The following is a 17,793-nucleotide window of genomic DNA, read 5'->3' on the forward strand; positions in this document are numbered from 1 at the left end:
ATACATGTCTCATGGTGCACCTTTTCCTTCATCATACACTAAGCACAGGCTAGAATATTTTTATGATGTAACAAAAAAGATAATTAAATAAATGGCAATTTTTTATTTTTTAAATGGAGCTTTTACAAATCTGATGTTAATTTTTTAATAATTACATTACACTTACATAAAGTTTTAAACTTTTTTTCTTTTAGCTAACTTGCCCATTTCCTATTTCCTGCAAACCAGATTATCGCCCGGATGACACAGCTGTTAACCCAAGGTGGGCACACTGACGTACAAGTCTGTCTAGTAGCAGAGACTATAATAAACTGGCTGCTGGGCTTCACGTCCTAAGGTCTATTTTTCTTCATGTCTTTGGTGGGTTTTCTATTTTAGAAGGGCTATTGTGTGTGATTGATACATACTGAAGAATAATTCCACAGTTATTACCTGAATTATGGATATGTATTTATTTCTGTGGTCAAAATAAATTATATTCATTATTGTTGAATTTTCCATAGTTCTTTTAATAACGTGTACTAGGCCCAACTTAACACTTGCCCATGTCTAATTATGAAACTGACCTTTATAAAAAAAATTTTAATGTGATTCAGAATTGATCAGATGCAAACAGAATTGAAAATCTAGGATTGTAGAAACAGTTGGATATTAATTTTGTTAATTATAAGGGTAGTGTCTTTTTGTAAATTATTCTTCCCTGTTGAGTGATATTTTTCTTTTATTTAAAAAATAAACCAAACCACCTTATTTGATACTTGGTCATTTTGTCATGGAAATATCCACTTTTTATATAGTTGGGAACATGTGTATTATAAAAAAAAAACAGATTTTCCTTCTTAAATAGGCAGCTGGTTGTTTGAAGCCGATCTCAGTACAGCTGTGGCGAGGGCAGCACGTCCTCCGCGTTATACAAACAGTGCAGTAACATCGGAATCTAAGTGGTGCGCACCCCAGTGCTTCAAATTCCACCCGCTTCGCACCTACATTCTTCAGAAAATATACCTAAAAGAACCCACATTGTTTAGTTATAGAATCACTTTTTATGACATGGTGAAATAGAATTTAACAACTTTTATTTTTATATCTTTATTTTATCATTAAATGTTACTAAAATTGAAACATCTTATTTAACTCATATAAGCATTGGTTTTAGATCGCTTTCTAGAAACATTTTAGTTTAGAGTAGCGGGGGTTAGGATTGCGAAGGAGCGTTTCTCACACTGCAGTTGCTGATAGCACTTTTGCTACAGACTTTTGGGGTCACTGAAAATGTGTGAAACTTTAATTTGAAAATAAATCCCATCAGGTAAAATATAAATTTCCTTAAATGAAGGACAGAACAAGATGCTCATGAATGTTGTCTTCATTCATAATTAACACATTTTGGCATATTTGATTAACACTGGCAATGAATACAAATTTGGTATAAGTGTTCCAAGGAAGAAATAGTTCATTTCACATTGTGTCTATTGTAGGTCAATGTTATTGTCTTCTTAAATTCTTAAAAATATTTTACAATAAGATAAAAAAATCAGAGCGCCCGAGCCCAGTCATGACGTGAGGATACCAGGAGAAATCTACATCAGCACATTAAAGTATTTTTTCTTTGATGAGATGTTTTGCACATTAGTGTCCTTGCTGTAATATCATTTTGTTTTTTTTGCTTTTGCCTCCTTTAGGTCACTTGTAAAACAATGATAAGGTATTAGTTCATGACCTGATCCAACATGTATTTTGCATACAAAATAATCTAAAATACAGAAGGTGCCATTTCATTGGTATTTTTATTTTATTTATAGATAGTTTACAATTTTTATATTATTTACAGATTTCAAACCATTCTTTCTTTTTCTCCTCTTTGATAGAAGCAGGATAGTGGTACAAATCAACCGAATGAGAGAACAAGCTGTTTTGTTCATTGAGGCCTATTCACTGACGCCTTCCAAGAGAGAAATGCTTTTGAGATCCCTTACAACCTTTTATTTTTTTCTGCTAAAATTTTAATTTGACTTGATTACATTATTGTTTCTCCAAGGTCTAAAGCAAGGAATCTGTGTGTCTGTGTAGATGGTCCGGGCCGGTGGCGGTAGAGCTCGGGCGGTCAAGCCGGGTACTTGGCTTGGCTTGTGGAGGCCGAGCTGGCGGCAGCAGCAGCCTGACTGCCTAGGAAGAGGGGGTCCAAACAGGCGACTTTGGCGGCAAAGAATGAATGAATGCAGTGAAGAACAGCAAATAGATTGGAAAACTCCAGCTCCTGGAAAGAAAAGGGAAATGGGTCAGAAAATAAAAAAAATAAATGTCTTTAAAAATTGATAATAACTAGACAAATAGATAATAGCTAGAGATTTCTGCAAGTGCAAAAAACTTAATTATAACCAATTACCTGTAATGTATGGCAACTGTAGGAATTTTTGTTCATTATGTAAATTTAATGTATATTGCAGACTTACTTCAAAGCATGCAGATCTAAGACTAACGGAGTAAGCATACTTATTGCTCATCAAAGTCATTTTAGTATTGACAGGTGCTGCATAAAAATATATTTGGCCTGATTAAAATTTCATTCTTGATAAAATATAACTATAGAGAACCATAGGAGTAGTTTAAAAATATTTTTGTTTCTTTGTACACACTCCAAATGATAAATTTTGATTGCAATGATTTTAGAAAACATTTTTTGCTATTTTTTAGAATAATTTATTATTTGTCATTGGACACTGAATAGGAATTACTGAAAGAAAGAGAATATGAATGTTTATGACATGAAGAGCTACATGGTCCTATTTAGAAAAATAATGCATTTTATTACTTTTAAATTTATATAATTTTAATTGTACCTGGTTGTTTAAAATTGTTGTACTTGGTTGTTAAAATCATGAGATAATACTCAGGATACATTTAAAAATTTATGTCACAAATATTTTTATGAAAAACCATAAAAATATTTTAATCCAAGATAACTGAGACAAGACAAATACATATATTGACTTAATCAAATCTATATGATAAACTTCTAAAGAAAATAACAAGAAAGTAATAATTTGAACTTGTTGAAGTTGTGGCTTTTTGATACATCTTTGTGATAAAGGATGCAGAATTATAATTGATGTGCATAATACTGTTGTTTTGCAATTTATAGTATGTGCAATGGAGAATAATACACAGTATCCATTCATTAGACACATTCTAATATCTTCATGTACAAGCAAACTATTTAACTAAAATAATTCACTCTGGGAATATTTTCTTTGGTCATTCCATAAAAGTGCAATAGAGCACAACAGATTTATAGTTCTGTACAATATACAAAAAATGACCATACTGTGTCAGCAATTCCCTTCAAACCTTCACTACTTCATACTTAGTTTATTAAGACAAAGGTTGACTTATTTTAGAAAAGCAGGGAATATATAACTTAACTATTCTAATATCCTAAATTGCTTCCACGTAAAAATAATTTTACTATTCCATCATAACTACTTCATAATCTTATTTTTTTGTAACAGCCACTTCAGTGGTTCTATGATGTGTTATTGGTCAACTAACAGGTGTTCTCCTGCCTTCATTCAGCCACCAAGTCCTCCATTCACCTTCCATTCTTTGCACAGTCAGCACATTGCACCTGCAGATTCTGAACATGCCCTGTGTATGCGAATAGGGTGGCAAAGTTTTGGAAAATATGAGATGTGCCTGTGTACTACTAAAAATAAAACAAAACAAAAATCATACAATTCATTCTTTGTAAAAGTAAGAATATCCCTGAATGTTGCAACTAGGCAAAAATATAACAAATAACTTTTTCTCAAAAATAATTCTGCCACACCTTAAATAAATGGGAGTTTGTGTCTTGGTTATTAAATAGCAAATACCCAAATATACAGAAATTTTAGCAAGATTAATATTTTTAATTATTCACACCTTGTCAATTATATGTCAATTATGTAATGTAGATTGGCACTTTAAAATTTCACATCTTTTCGCAGGGAAGTGAGTGGTAGGCAAGAAATAACATGTATTTAAAAGAGAAAGCATGGGATAGAGATGTATTCAAGTTTGGACCTTGATTCCAATGACAACTCATCTTTCCTAAGCCTCAATAATCACCTTTAACAATTATATCCATTCCTGGGGCGTCAATTATTACTTCAGTAGAGCTGGTGCCCGCTTTTACTCATTTATAATGTGAATTTTAGAATTACCTATTCATCTCTACACTGAGCATACACAGAAGACTTTTACCCAGTTATTTACTATCTCTGTAATAAAGCTCTTCTGAATCCCATTAATCTCACTAGACATAACTTCTCTTCAAATTTAATCATTCATTCAATCAATAAAAGTTTATTGACGTTTGCTATGAATGAAGTAATTTCCTTGGTGAAAAGATAAGATAGTGAACAAAACAGGCAAGAAAACTACTGATGAGATCTACATTCTAGGGGGCAAATTATGTAGCATATGTAAATTAAATATAATATATCTGATTATGATAACAAGTATAGTCAAGAAAATAAAGCAGGGAGGGAACAGAGAGTGGAGGGGCTTTGGGAAAAGAAAATCCACTTTGCCCTGTGAGCTGAACCGGAAGGGGACAAAGAGTGAGCAAGCGCATGTCTGCGGCGAGAAGAGCTGAGGCGGCAGGCTGTGCTGAAGGGCCTGCGGGCAACACCTGAGAGGAAATCAGAGGGGACGCAAGGGGCTGTGTGGATAGAACAGAGAGGATTAAGGAGTAATTAATTGTAAATAAGGTTAAAGACATGATACATTCAGAATTGGTCATGCCATATGGGCCTTTATTAATTTTACTGTGAGTGAGATGTAAACCTGCTGGTGATTATTTAGCAGAGAAGTGACAAAAAAATGACATGAATCTTAAAATGATATTTTGAGCTATATGGTTGAGGGTGAGGTGTTTTGAAATAGGATTTTTAAAAGGGAGAGGAGTTACAAAGATTTTCAATAAGAGAAGATAAATTTTAAAGTGAAGTTGAGTCGATTATGATTCTAGGATCTATGATTGAGCAACAGAAAGGAGAAAATGCCATTTACTAGAAAGGAGGAATCGAAGAATTTACTGAAAACACATGTTTGGCATAAAAGATCAAAATTTTGGTTTTGGACATGTTGCTTTTGTGAGAAAATTAGACTATAAAGGGTAAGTATATAACTGTACAGATAGAATAAATTTAAAGGAAAATCAGGGTTGGGAATAAAACAAGTATCTGTCAGCATGTAGATGATAAATAAGCTGTGGTCTGGGTGCGAAGGTCAAGGTGTAATGCATACATTGAGAAAAGGACTAAGAACTTATTCCTGGGATCCTATGGTATAAAAACTTAGGAAAAAATAGGAAAGAACCAGCAAAGAAGAAAGAACAATGTCACCAAAGAAGTGAGAGAGAGAAAACAGAGTCTGGAAAACTGAAAACTGACCAATGGAGGTCATTTTTAATCCTGACAAGAATAATTTTTATGGAGAAGTTGAGGCAAAAGACTCATAAAAATGGATTCATAAGTAACTGGGTGAAAAGATTTGACAAATCAAATATATAAAGAAGATATTGAGAAGCCTTTTTTTTATCTTCACCCGAGGACATTTTTCCATTTTTGTTCAGATAGAGTGGGAGGCAGTAAGAATAAAAGATAGAGAGAGAAAAAAACATTGATGTGAAATGCACAACCCTAACAGGGCCAGGGACAAACCAACCATGGTGTTTGCCCTTAGCGGGAATCGAACTTGTGTCTCTCTAGACCGTGGGCCAACGCTCTAACCATTGAGCCAAACTGGCCAAGGCAAGAAGCCTTTTTTTCCTACTGAATGAGCAGAAAAAAATGGATCGATAGGTAAAGTCAATAATGCTTTTCCGAGAAAAAATTGACATTGGATTAGGTGAAAGAACACACACCTCCTCCCAGCGCCAAACTGAAGTGACAGCTGAAATTTAGAGCAATTAACATGCATTAAAAAAAAAAAAGGAAGCCACACAGAGACTGGTAAGAATTGCAGAGACACAGAAAGTGCTGGTCCCAGCACCCAGATACAGCAGCTATGGAGATGAAGAAATTTTGAGGCTGCAAAAGCCCGAGGAAAGTGGCGTCTCAATCCCACACTAGGGCCTGGAAGAAGAGCCTGCATAACATTTGGCAGCAAAAGTAAGTGGTGACTGTCCCCTGGGAAGAGGAGGGAGTATACTTGAATTCCGGGTGCTCTCCTTAAAGGCTAATGCACAGGGACTCGCTCTCAGGCACACGCCCAGGGTTCAGGTAGAGGGAAGGGGACTCATGGCGTATGGAAGCCACAAGGAGAAGAGCTGGGTGGCATAGCACCAGCTGGAAAAAGTGCACTATCCTTGTCCTCCAAATACTGACAAGCTGAATCAGGCATGAGACTTTTTCCTGTACCCCAAAGGGACCTGAAGTTTGGTTTTGTTTTATTCTGGAGAAGCTATAGACAGTCTCAGATGAACACTGAACTGAGTGGCTTAGGAACAGGAGCTAAACCCATCCCCCATGGGTTAGGCAGGTGCCACCCCCAACATAAGGTGCCCTGATCAGTGCCTCAGGTATTGGAGCTGTGGAGCTGGGGAAGGCACACACTTGCAAGCCTCCCTCAGGATCCCTGGTGGGGTCCTGAAAGCAAGCAAACTACCTGGCAGAGGATCCATACCGACCCCCAACAAAGGGCTGCTTGGATTAGCATTTCCCAAATCTGCTGGCACCAACTCCAAAGCCCAGTCCCCAGGGGGAAGGAAGTGTAATTCAGAACAGAGACATTTGGAGCCACCCCCTCAGAGGCCTCCATGAGGGCCTCTGGCAGTGAACTGCAGAGATAGAAGAGGCTACAAGCTCTCTCACCTTCCAAGAGTGAGTGCCACCCCAAGCAGAGGGGGCAGCCTTGATCTATTTCTCCAAGCACCACCTGCACCTTCTAGCAGGTAGAGCCTCTCAGGGGAAAGGGGGCACAACTTAGAACTGTGCAATCTACTGTGACCCCTGCTCCTTGGAGCCTCCCTTCAGGAGTTCTGGTGTGAAACTGTAGGAGAGCAGATATCTTCCCTCTCAAGGGCTGAGGATCCATGCCACCCCACACAAGGGGCAGACTGGGTTTGCATTCCAGATTCTGATGTAGAACAGGGTTTGCAATCCCACCCTGCTAAACTCATATTTACTAGGGTAAGAAGAGACAAATCAGACCTCGGATATTGAATGTGACTTCCTTGGAGCACTCCACCAGGGCTTCTGGCAGTGCATTGCAGAGATAGAAGGATACAAACAACTCTTTCTACCCTTACCCCCAAGAGCCAGCATCACCCCAAGCAGAGGAAGCAGCCCTTTTCTCTCCTCCAAACCCCGCTGGCACATTTCTGCTGGTGCAGCCTCACAGGTGAACGGGGCACAACTCAGAACTTGGGTATCTGGTGCAAGGCTGGAAGCCTTCCCTCAGGGTTTCTGGTGGGGCACTTCTGAGCTAGAAGACAAGCAGCTAGCTCCCCTCTCAAGGGCCAAGAGCTCATGTCACCCCAATCAAAATTCTGATTGTATTGTATTCCTAAATCCTGCTGGCCCAATCCAGCCAAACTCATTTTCATGAGATGAAAGTCAATCCAACCTATGAACAGGCAAACAACAATCAGCTCCCAATAACAATAACAACAGGAGGATACACATAACACACACAAGGAACATTCCTGGAGCATTCAGCTCAGGAGACCGAGGAGACTTCACCACTATGTTCTACAGGAAAGTTACTACAGGCCACCCTACAAAGGCAGGGAGTCATAGTAGTTCTATCTAACACAGAAATAAATCAAAGAGTACAACATAAACGAGGCAACAAAGAACCCTTAAAACAGAGAAAAAAAGAACTAAATGAAATGGAAGCAAGCAATTTATCAGACACACAGTTCAAAATAATGATTATCAAGATACTCAAACAACTTAATAAGGATTACAAGGAATTTAATGAAAATTACAACAACATGAAAAAAAAAGATAGAAACTCTGAACAAGAGTCAGTAGGAAGAAGTGCATATCTGACATCAAGAATACACTGGAAAAAATAAAAGTAGGCTGAAATAAGCAGAGGATAGAATCAGTGATTTAGAAGACAAGGTCTAAAATAACACACAAACAAAACAACAAATAGAAAAAAGAATTAAAAAGAATGAGCATAGTTTAAGAAAACTCCGGGACAATATAAAATGTAAAAACATCTGCATCATAGGGGTATCAAGGAGAAGAAAGGGAGCAAGGGATAGAGAACATATTTGAAGGAATTATCACAGAAAACTTCCCTGACCCAGTGAAAGAAAAAGTTACAAAAGTTTAGGAAGTACAGAGAGTCCCAATCAAGATGAACCCAAAGAGACCCACACCAAGACACATTATAATTAAAATGGCCAAGGCTAAAGACAAGGAGAGAATCTTAAAGGCAGCAAGAGAGGACAGTTGGTTACCTACAAGTGAGCCCCCATAAGGCTGACAGCAGATTTCTCAACAGAAACATTTTAGGACAGAGGGGTTGGCATGAAATATTCAAAGTAATGAAAAGAAAGAGCCTACAAACAAGACTGCTATATCCTGAGAGGCTATCACTTAAAAGGTGAAATAAAGAGCTACTCAGAAAAAAAAAAAAAAATAGCTAAAGGATTTTAATACCACCAAACAAGCATTGCAAGAAATTCTGAAGAAGAATGAGGAGGAGAAGGAGGAGGAGGAGGAGGAAGATTATATAGAGAAATAAATATAGGCATAAAGAAAAAAATGGCATTAAATAAGTACATATCAATAATAACCTTACATGTATATGGATTAATTGCTCAAATCAAAAGACATAGGGTAGCTGAATGGATAAGAAAACATGACCCATATGTATGCTGTCTATAAGAGACCCACTTCAGAACAAAAGATTCCCACAGGATGAAAGCGAAGTAATAGAAAAAAATGTTCCATACAAATGGAAGCAAAAATAAGCAAGGGTAGCCATACTCATATCTGGTAAAATAGACTTCAAAATGAAGGCCATAACGGAAAATAAAGAAGGTCATTACATAATATTAAAAGGATCAATCCAATGAGAAGATATAACCTCGGTAAACATAAGTGCACCCAGTATAGGAGCACCAAAATATATTTAAAAATTTCTGGACGACTTTAAGGGAAAGATTGGTAGCAATACAATTATAGTAGGGTTTTTTTAACACCCCACTGACATCGCTGGATAGATCTTCTAGACAAAAAATTAACAAGGAAACAGAATCCCTAAATGACACACTAGATCTGTTGGTTTTAATTGTTATTTACAGTACATTTCATCCCAGTGCTGCAGAATGTACATTATTTTCAAGTGCATATGGAACATCCTCAAAGACAAACCCCCAGGTTAGGACACAAACTAAGTCTCTACAAGTGAAAGATGATTGAAATCATATCAAGCATCTTCTAGGATCACAACGGCATAAAGCTAAAAATCAATTATTATAGAAACATTAAAAAACATTCAAACATACAAGGGACATTCCTTGTATGGATGCTAAGTAGCATGTTATTGAACAATGAATGGGTTACCAATAAAATCAAGGAAGAAATAAAAAATTTCCTGGACACTAATGAAAATAAACATAACACCTATGGGATGCAGTAGAAGCAGCCCTGAGGGGGAAGTTTATAGCATTACATGCCTACCTCAAGAAACAAGAAAAATTTCTAATAAACTAACCCTACAACTTGAAGAATAGAAAGAGAGAGAGAGAGAGAGACAAAACAAGAAAAACCCAGAGTAAGTAGAAGGAAGGAAATAATAAAGCTCAAAGCTGAAATAAATGACATACAGACTAAAAAATACATATCAATGAAACCAAGAGCTGGTTCTTTGAAAAGATAAATAAGATTGATGAACCTTTAACCAGACTCACCAAGAAACAAAGAGGGAGGACCCAAAAAAATAAAGTTAGAAATGAAAGAGGTGAAACTGACACCACAGAAAAACAAAAGATTGCAAGAAAATACTATGAACAATTATATGCCAAACAGTAGGACAACCAAGGTGAAATGGACAAATTTCTATAATCATACAATCTTCCAATCCTCAATCAAGAAGAGTCAGAACCCTGAACAGAACAATAATAACAAAGTAAATGGAATCAATAAACTCCCAGTGAACAAAAGCCCTGGTCCAGATGGCTACAGAGGGGAGGTTTACCAAACATTCAACGAAAAACTGACAACTATTCTCCTCAAACTATTCCAAAATATTTAAGAGGAATGAAGACTTCCAAGTTCTTTCTATAAGGCCAGCATAATTCTAAATCCAAAACAAGATAAAGATACTTCAAAGAAAGAACATTGCAGGCCAATATTCCCAATGAACATAGAAGCCAAAATCTTAAACAAACTATTACCAAATCAGATCCAGTAATGTATTTAAAAAATGTTCAACCACAAGCAAATGGGATGTATCCCAGGGATGCAAGGCTGGTACCATATTTACAAATCAATAAATGTGATACTCCACATAAAAAAAATGAAAGATAAAATCATATAATCATATCAATAGATGTTCAAAAAGCATTTGACAAAATCCAGCAACTTTTCTTGATAAAAACATTCAGCAAAGTGGAAACAGAGGGGTTATACCTTTAAATTATAAAGGCTATATATATCAAACTTACAGTCAATATCATACTCAGTGGGCAAAAAGCATTTCCCTTAAGAATAGGAACAAGACGTGGATGTCCCTTTTTTCCACTCTTATTCAACATAGTACTGGAAGTCTTAGCCAAAGTGATCAGACAAGAAGTAAAAATAAAGGTATTAAATTGGAAAAGAAGAAGTAAGATTGTCATTATTCACAGATTACATGATATGGCTCATAGAAAACACTCATCAAAGTAGCAGGATAAAAAAAATAACATTCAGAAATCAATGTCATTCTTATATAACAATAAGAAACACTCAGAAAGAGAAACTTAAAAAAATCCTATTTATCACTGCAACAAAAAAACTTAAGACAACTTGGAAAAAACTTAAGCAAGGAGATAAAAGACCTGTTCTCAGAAAACTATGGGATATATTGAAAAAAGAAACAGAGGAAGATATAAAAACGTAGAAGCATATACCATGTCATGGATTGGAAGAATTAAAATGTCCATACTACCCAAAACAATCTATAAATTCAATGTAATCTCTATGAAAGTACCAATGGCATATTTCACAGATCTAGAATAAATATTTCAAAAGTTTATATGGAACCAAAAAATATCCTGAATAGCAACAGCAATCTTGAAAATGAAGAACAAAGTCTGAGGGATCACAGTAACAGATATCAGATTATACTACAAAGCCATTGTAATCAGAACAGCCTGGTACCGGTAAAAGAACAGGCATGTAGATGAATGAAACAGAATAGAGAACCTAGAAATTGACCCAAGACATCGTGCTCATTTAATATTTGACAAAGGTGGCAAGAGCATAATATGGAGTAAAGACAGTCCCTTTAATAAATGATGTTGGGAAAATTGGACAGCTAGATGCAAAAAAAATGAAACTAGACCATCAACTTACATCATACACAAGAATAAACTCAAAATGTATAAAAGACTTAAATGTAAGTCATTAAATCATAAAACTCCCAGAAGAAAATGTAGGCAGCAATATCTCAGAAATCACATGTAGCAGAATTTTTACTGATACATTGCCTATGGAATAGAAACAAAGGAAAACATTACAAATGTGATTATATCAAACAAAAAACTTCAGCACAGCAAAAGAAATCAGCATGAAACTGAAAAAGGAACTCATAGTATGGAAGAACATATTTGAAAATGATACATCAGCTAATGGGTTAATTTCCAAAATGTATAAAATACTAATAGTACTCAACAAAAGGAGACAATCCAATTTAAATTTGAGCTAAGTGCCTGGGCTAGTTCAGCTCACTGACCAAAGACTCATGGATTCGATTCTGGCCAAGGGCATGTACCTAAGTTGCAGTTCATCCCAGGCCCCCCTGGTTGGAGTCATGCAGGAAGCAATGTCTCTCTCTCTCTCTCTCTCTCTCTCTCTCTCTCTCCCCCCCCTTCCTCCCTCCCTCCCACTTTATCTGAAGATAAATGGAAAATATCCTTAGGTGAGGATTAAAAAAAAAACGTGCAGCTGATCTGAATAGACACTTATCCAAAGAAGACGTACAAATGGCCAGGAGACATATAAAAAATAAAAAATGCTCAACATCACTAATCATCAGAGAGATGTAAATTAAAATAAGTATGATGTGTCATTTCACATCTACCAGAATGACTACTATCAATAGATCATCAAACAAAAAGTGTTGGCCAGGGTGTGGAGAAAAGGGGACTCTAGTACACTGTTGGTGGGAATGCAGATTGGTGAAGCCACTATGTAAAACAATATGGTGTTTCCTCAAAAACTTAAAATGGAACTGCCATTTGACCTAGTGATTCCACTTCTAATAATATATCCTAAGAAGCCTGAAACACCAATCAAAACAGTATATGCACCCCTGTGTTCATAGCAGCACTATTTACAACAGCTAAGTGTCCATCATTAGATGAGTAAATAAAAAAGCTGTGGTACATATACACAATGGAATACTATGCAACTGTAAGAAAGAAAGATCTCTTATCCTTTGAGACAACACGAAGGGAACTGGAGAGTATTATGCTACTCAAAGTAAGCCAGTCAGAGAAAGACAAATACCACATGATCTCACTTATTTGTGGAATATAATGTACAAAATAAGTTGATGAATAGAATAGACCCAGAGACATCGAAGTAGAGAACAGACTGACAAACCTCAGAAGAGGGAGTTGAAGGGGAGGGAAGAGATAAACCAAAGAACTTATATGCTTGTATGCATAACCAATGGACCCAGACAACAGTGCGGTAAATTCAGGGGGCGGGGGGAAGGGCGGGTCAGGAGCAGGAAGAAGTGTGCAATGGGGGAAAAAAGGAGGAATGTCTGTAATATTTTCAACAATAAAGGTAAATTAATAATAATAATAGTAACAACAATAACAATGTTTTTCCAACATTTAAGAACTTGGGAAGCACCTAAATATATAAAGCAGAAATTAATAGAGCTAAAGTTAGAAATAGATAGCAATGTTAATACTAACAGGAGACTTTCAGATGCCACTTACATCAAAGGATAGATCACTAGATAGAAAAATCAATAAGGAAAAGTGGTCCTCGAATAACAAATTAGACCAGATGAAGTTAACAGAATATTTCATCCAAAAGCAACAAAATATACATCCTTCTAAGGAACATATAAAACATTCCCCAGGATAGATTATTATATTATGAAAGTCTTCCTACATTTTTAAATTGAAATTATATCCAACAATATTTCAGACTATAATGGTTTAAAAGTAGAAATCAATTATAAGAAGAATACTGGAAAATGTACAATTATGTGGAGATTAAACAACATTCTACTAATCAGGCAATTAGCCAATCAAACAATCAAAATTGAAATAATAAAATGCACTGAGACAAGGAAAATGCAAACACAACATACTAAAACTTCTGCGATGCAGCAAAAATTGCATTTTTCTCTATGAACTTCAAAGTATGAAATTCAAAAAGATAAATGTCTACCTCAAAAAATGAGAAAAATCATAAATAAGTAAAAACCTAACTTTATAGCTCAAGGAATAAGAAAAGAAAAACAAATAAAGCCCCTAATTAGTAGAATAGGGGAAATAAAGTTGAGTGGAAATAAATAAAATAGAGACAGACACAATGGAAAAGAGAGATAATACCAAGAGCTGGTTCATTGAAAAGATAGAAGAATTTACAAACCTCTGACTAAACTTATCCCCCCCAAAAGAGAAGTCAAATAAATAAAATTAGAAATAAGAGAGGAGGCATTATAACTGATACCATAGATATACAAAGGATCATAAGAAACTACTCATAATTATACACACACAAATTGGACAACCTAGAAGAAATAAATAAATTCCTAGACATACAACCTTCCAGACTAGATCATAAAAAAATATAAAATCTGAACAGACTAATTACTAGTAAGAAATTAAATCAGTAATAAACATAAAATGTTTCAATAAACTAAAGGCCAGGATCAGACAGACAGATTCATTGCTGAATTCTACCAAACATAAAAATAATGAAAAACATTTCTTCTCAAATCCTTCCTAAAAGAAGAAGAAAGGGAACACTTTTAAATTAATGTTACAAGGCCTGCAGTAGTTTGATAACAAAACATTACCCTGATACCCTGACAAGGATGCCACACAGAAAGAAAATTACAGGCCAGTATCACTGAAAAGCACAGATATAAACATCTTCAAGAAAATATTAAGCAATCAAATTCAACAAAAAATTGAAAAGACCATATATATGATTATGTGGAATTTATATCAGGTATGTTAGGATAGTTCAACATCAACAAATCAATTACTGTGATACACATTAACATGAAGGATACAATTCACAATCATCTCACTATACTCATAAAAAACATTTGACAAAATTCAATATCCATTTATGATACAAACTGTTTACAAAGTAGGAATAGAGGGAACATACCTCATCATAATGCGGTCAGAGTATGGCAAGCCCACAGACAACATACTCAAAAGTGAAAGCATTTTCTCTAAAATCAAGAACACACAGGGATGCCCACTTTTGCTAATTTTATTCAACATAGTATTGGAAGTCTTAGCCAAAGCAATTAAAAAGAAAAAGCAGGCATCCAAATTGAAAAGAAAAAAATTTAAACTGTCACTATTTGCAGATGACATGTATATAAAAACCGCTGAAGAGTCCACTCGAAACGTTAAGAACTCATAGACAAATTCTGTAGAGTTGCAGGATACAAAATCAATGCATAAAAAATGTTCTGTTAGCACATTAATAATAATTACCCAAAAATAATTTAAAAAAATAATTGCATTTACATTGCATCCAAAAGAATAAAATATCTAGGAATAAATTTAACCAGGAGGTGAAACACCTATGCACTGAAAACCAACACATTGAAGAAAGAAATGAAAAGAAACATAAATAAATAAAAAGATGGTTCATGCTCATGCACTGGAAGAATTAATATTGTTAAAATGTACATACTACCTAGAGTCATCTACAAATGTAATGTAAATCCTATCAATTCAATGTCATTTTCACAATTATAGAACAAATAATATTTATATGGGACCAAAAAGACACCAAATAGCCACCCACAAAAAATCTTGAGAAAGAAGAATGGAGTTAGAGGCATTATGTTCCCTGATTCCAAATATATTACAAAGCATTATCAATCAAGATAGTATTATTTTGGCATAAAACTAAACACATGGATGACAGGAACAAAATAGAGAGTCCAGGAAAAAAACCCCACAAATATAAGTTCAGTTAATTTAAAAGAAAGAAGCTAATAATATACAATGGGGAAAGTATAGTTTTTTAAATAAATGTTGTGGGGAAAAGTATATAGCGACATGCAAAATAATGAAACTGGGCCACTATCTTACACTATACACAAACATGCACTCAAAATGGATTAAAAACTTCCGTGTAAGACTTGAAGCCAAAAAACTCCTAGAAGAAAACAGGCTGTAAGCTCTTGACAGCATTCTTGACTATGACTTGCTGAGGATCTGATAGCAAAGCAAAGAGAACAAAAGTAAAACTATACAAGTGTGACTACATCAAACTAAAAAGCTCTGCACAGCAAAGAAAATGATCAACAAATAAAAGGCAATTTATTGAATGGTCGAAAATAATCACAAATCTGATAATAATCACATATCTGATAAGGGATTAATATAAAAAATAAGAAGGCCTTATACAACCTAAGAGCAAAAAATTAATAAAGAAATAAATAAAATTTAAAAATAAACAGGGAAACTGAATATTTTCCCCCCCTTCCACTGTCTCTAAAAATCAATGGAAAAAATATCCTTGGATGAGGATCAACCAAAATAAAAATGTAATTACACATAAAGTAAAATTTTTATTGCTATTTGTTTATTATATATCTTAATCTTTTTGTGTGTTTATTTCTCTATTACTGCTTTTCTTTATATGTGTATATTGTGTAACACTATATATTTAATTAGTTATTTTCTTATTCTGGAAATGTAATTAACATCTTAAAACAATCTAGTTTGGATCAATACCAACTTAATTTCAATAGCGTTAACAAATATTGGTCCGCCCTGGCCGGCGTGGCTCGGTTGGGCAATGTCCTGTGCGCTGAAAGGTTGTGGGTTTGAGTCCCAGGCAGGGCACATGCCCAGGTTGCAGGCTTGATCCCCAGTAGGAAGTGTGCAGGAGGCAGCTGATGTATGTTTCGCTCTCACATTGATGTTTCTCTTTCTGTTTCCCTCTCCCTTCCTCTCTTTATAAAAAATCAATTAAAAAGTGTTTTTAAAAAATTGTTCCAATATACTTCTTTTTCATCCCCATACTTCATGCTGGTAGATGCCATACATATTATATCTTTATAAATTATAGGTCCAAAGACTTCATTTTATAATAATTGTTTTATAAAATTGTCTTAAAAAAAAGAAGAAAAGAATTACAAACAAAAATGTATTTATACTGTCAATTATAATTAATTTTGTGGTGACATTTTTTAACTGAATTTATTGGGGTGAAATAAGTTAATAAAATTATGTTAATAAAATAGGTTAATAAAATTACTTTTTTCTTGTGAATTCAAGTTACTGTTTTCTTATTTTATTCTTAAGGACTCTAGTATTTCCTGTATTGCATATTTACAGGTGACAAATTATTTTGTTGTTATTGTTTAGCCTAGTTATGGCTTAATTTCTCCTTCATTATTGTTTATTTTGAGAAATTACCTGTTAGCTTGATCAATATATGATTTGCATCTTTTTTCTCTTGCTACTTTCAAGAGTCTTTATTTTGGGCTTTTGAAAGTTCACTTACAATGTTTTATTCTTTTTGCGTTTATCTTACTTGGAGTTCACTGAGCTCCTGGGAAGTGTAGGTTAATGTTTCTCATCAAATCTGAGATGTTTTTATTTGTTTTATTTCTTCAAGTGTTCTTTCTGCCCTTTCCTTCTCCGTTCTCCTAGGATATCCATCAGCACGTCATGGTACACACTTGCTGCTGTCACACGTGACACGGAGGAACTTTTCTTCATGCTAACTTATTGCTTTCCCGTTTCTTATACTGGATAATCCCAATCGACCTGTTGAGTTTGAAATGTATCGCAGTTTTCAAATTCTCTCACTCTTTCTTCAAAACCTCAAATCTGTTGTTTAATAGTTCTATAAACCAAAAAACATGCATAAGATTTGTATGGTGAAAACCACACAGTACATAAAAAATAAATTAAAAATGTCTAAAAATATATACAACAATTTTGACGGGTCTCAAGGGCAATTATGCTGAGTAAAAAAAAAGTGAAACTCAAAATGTCACATACTTTATGATTGGATTTATATAATATCAAAATGACAAAATTATATAAGTGACAAGGCAGATCAATGTTTGCTGGGGTTAGGAGTGGTCAGAGTGAGGAGGTGTAGGGGACTATCACAGGGCAAAATGAGGGCGATCATTGTCTGCACTGTGGAGATCACCCAGATTTACCCAGGCGATCAACGTGCAGAACTAGACTGACATTATACTGCAGCTACATAAGATATACCCATTCAGGGAAACTGGATGAATTGTCTGGAATATCTCTGTACCAACTTTATAACTTCCTCTGAATTTATATTCCACGATAAAAGGGTTTTTGGGTTAACTATAATAAATTTGTAATTTTAG

The 17,793-nt window shown here is 34.9% G+C and overlaps 1 protein-coding gene across 1 annotated transcript in view; it reads right to left on the reverse strand.

The window, feature by feature from the left end:
• Positions 1–2,091: 2,091 nt before the first annotated feature.
• Positions 2,092–17,793, reverse strand: part of SNTG1 (syntrophin gamma 1) — an 866,981-nt gene continuing 851,279 nt past the window's right edge. Inside the window, exon 19 of the mRNA XM_036263979.1 lies at positions 2,092–2,257. Within this exon, the coding sequence (XP_036119872.1) occupies positions 2,105–2,257 (153 nt within the window). The 3' untranslated portion in view covers positions 2,092–2,104. The remainder of the gene's footprint in view (positions 2,258–17,793) is intronic.

This window comes from Molossus molossus, unplaced genomic scaffold (assembly GCF_014108415.1).
Source record: "Molossus molossus isolate mMolMol1 unplaced genomic scaffold, mMolMol1.p scaffold_m16_p_16, whole genome shotgun sequence".
Classification (NCBI taxonomy): Eukaryota; Metazoa; Chordata; class Mammalia; order Chiroptera; family Molossidae; genus Molossus; species Molossus molossus.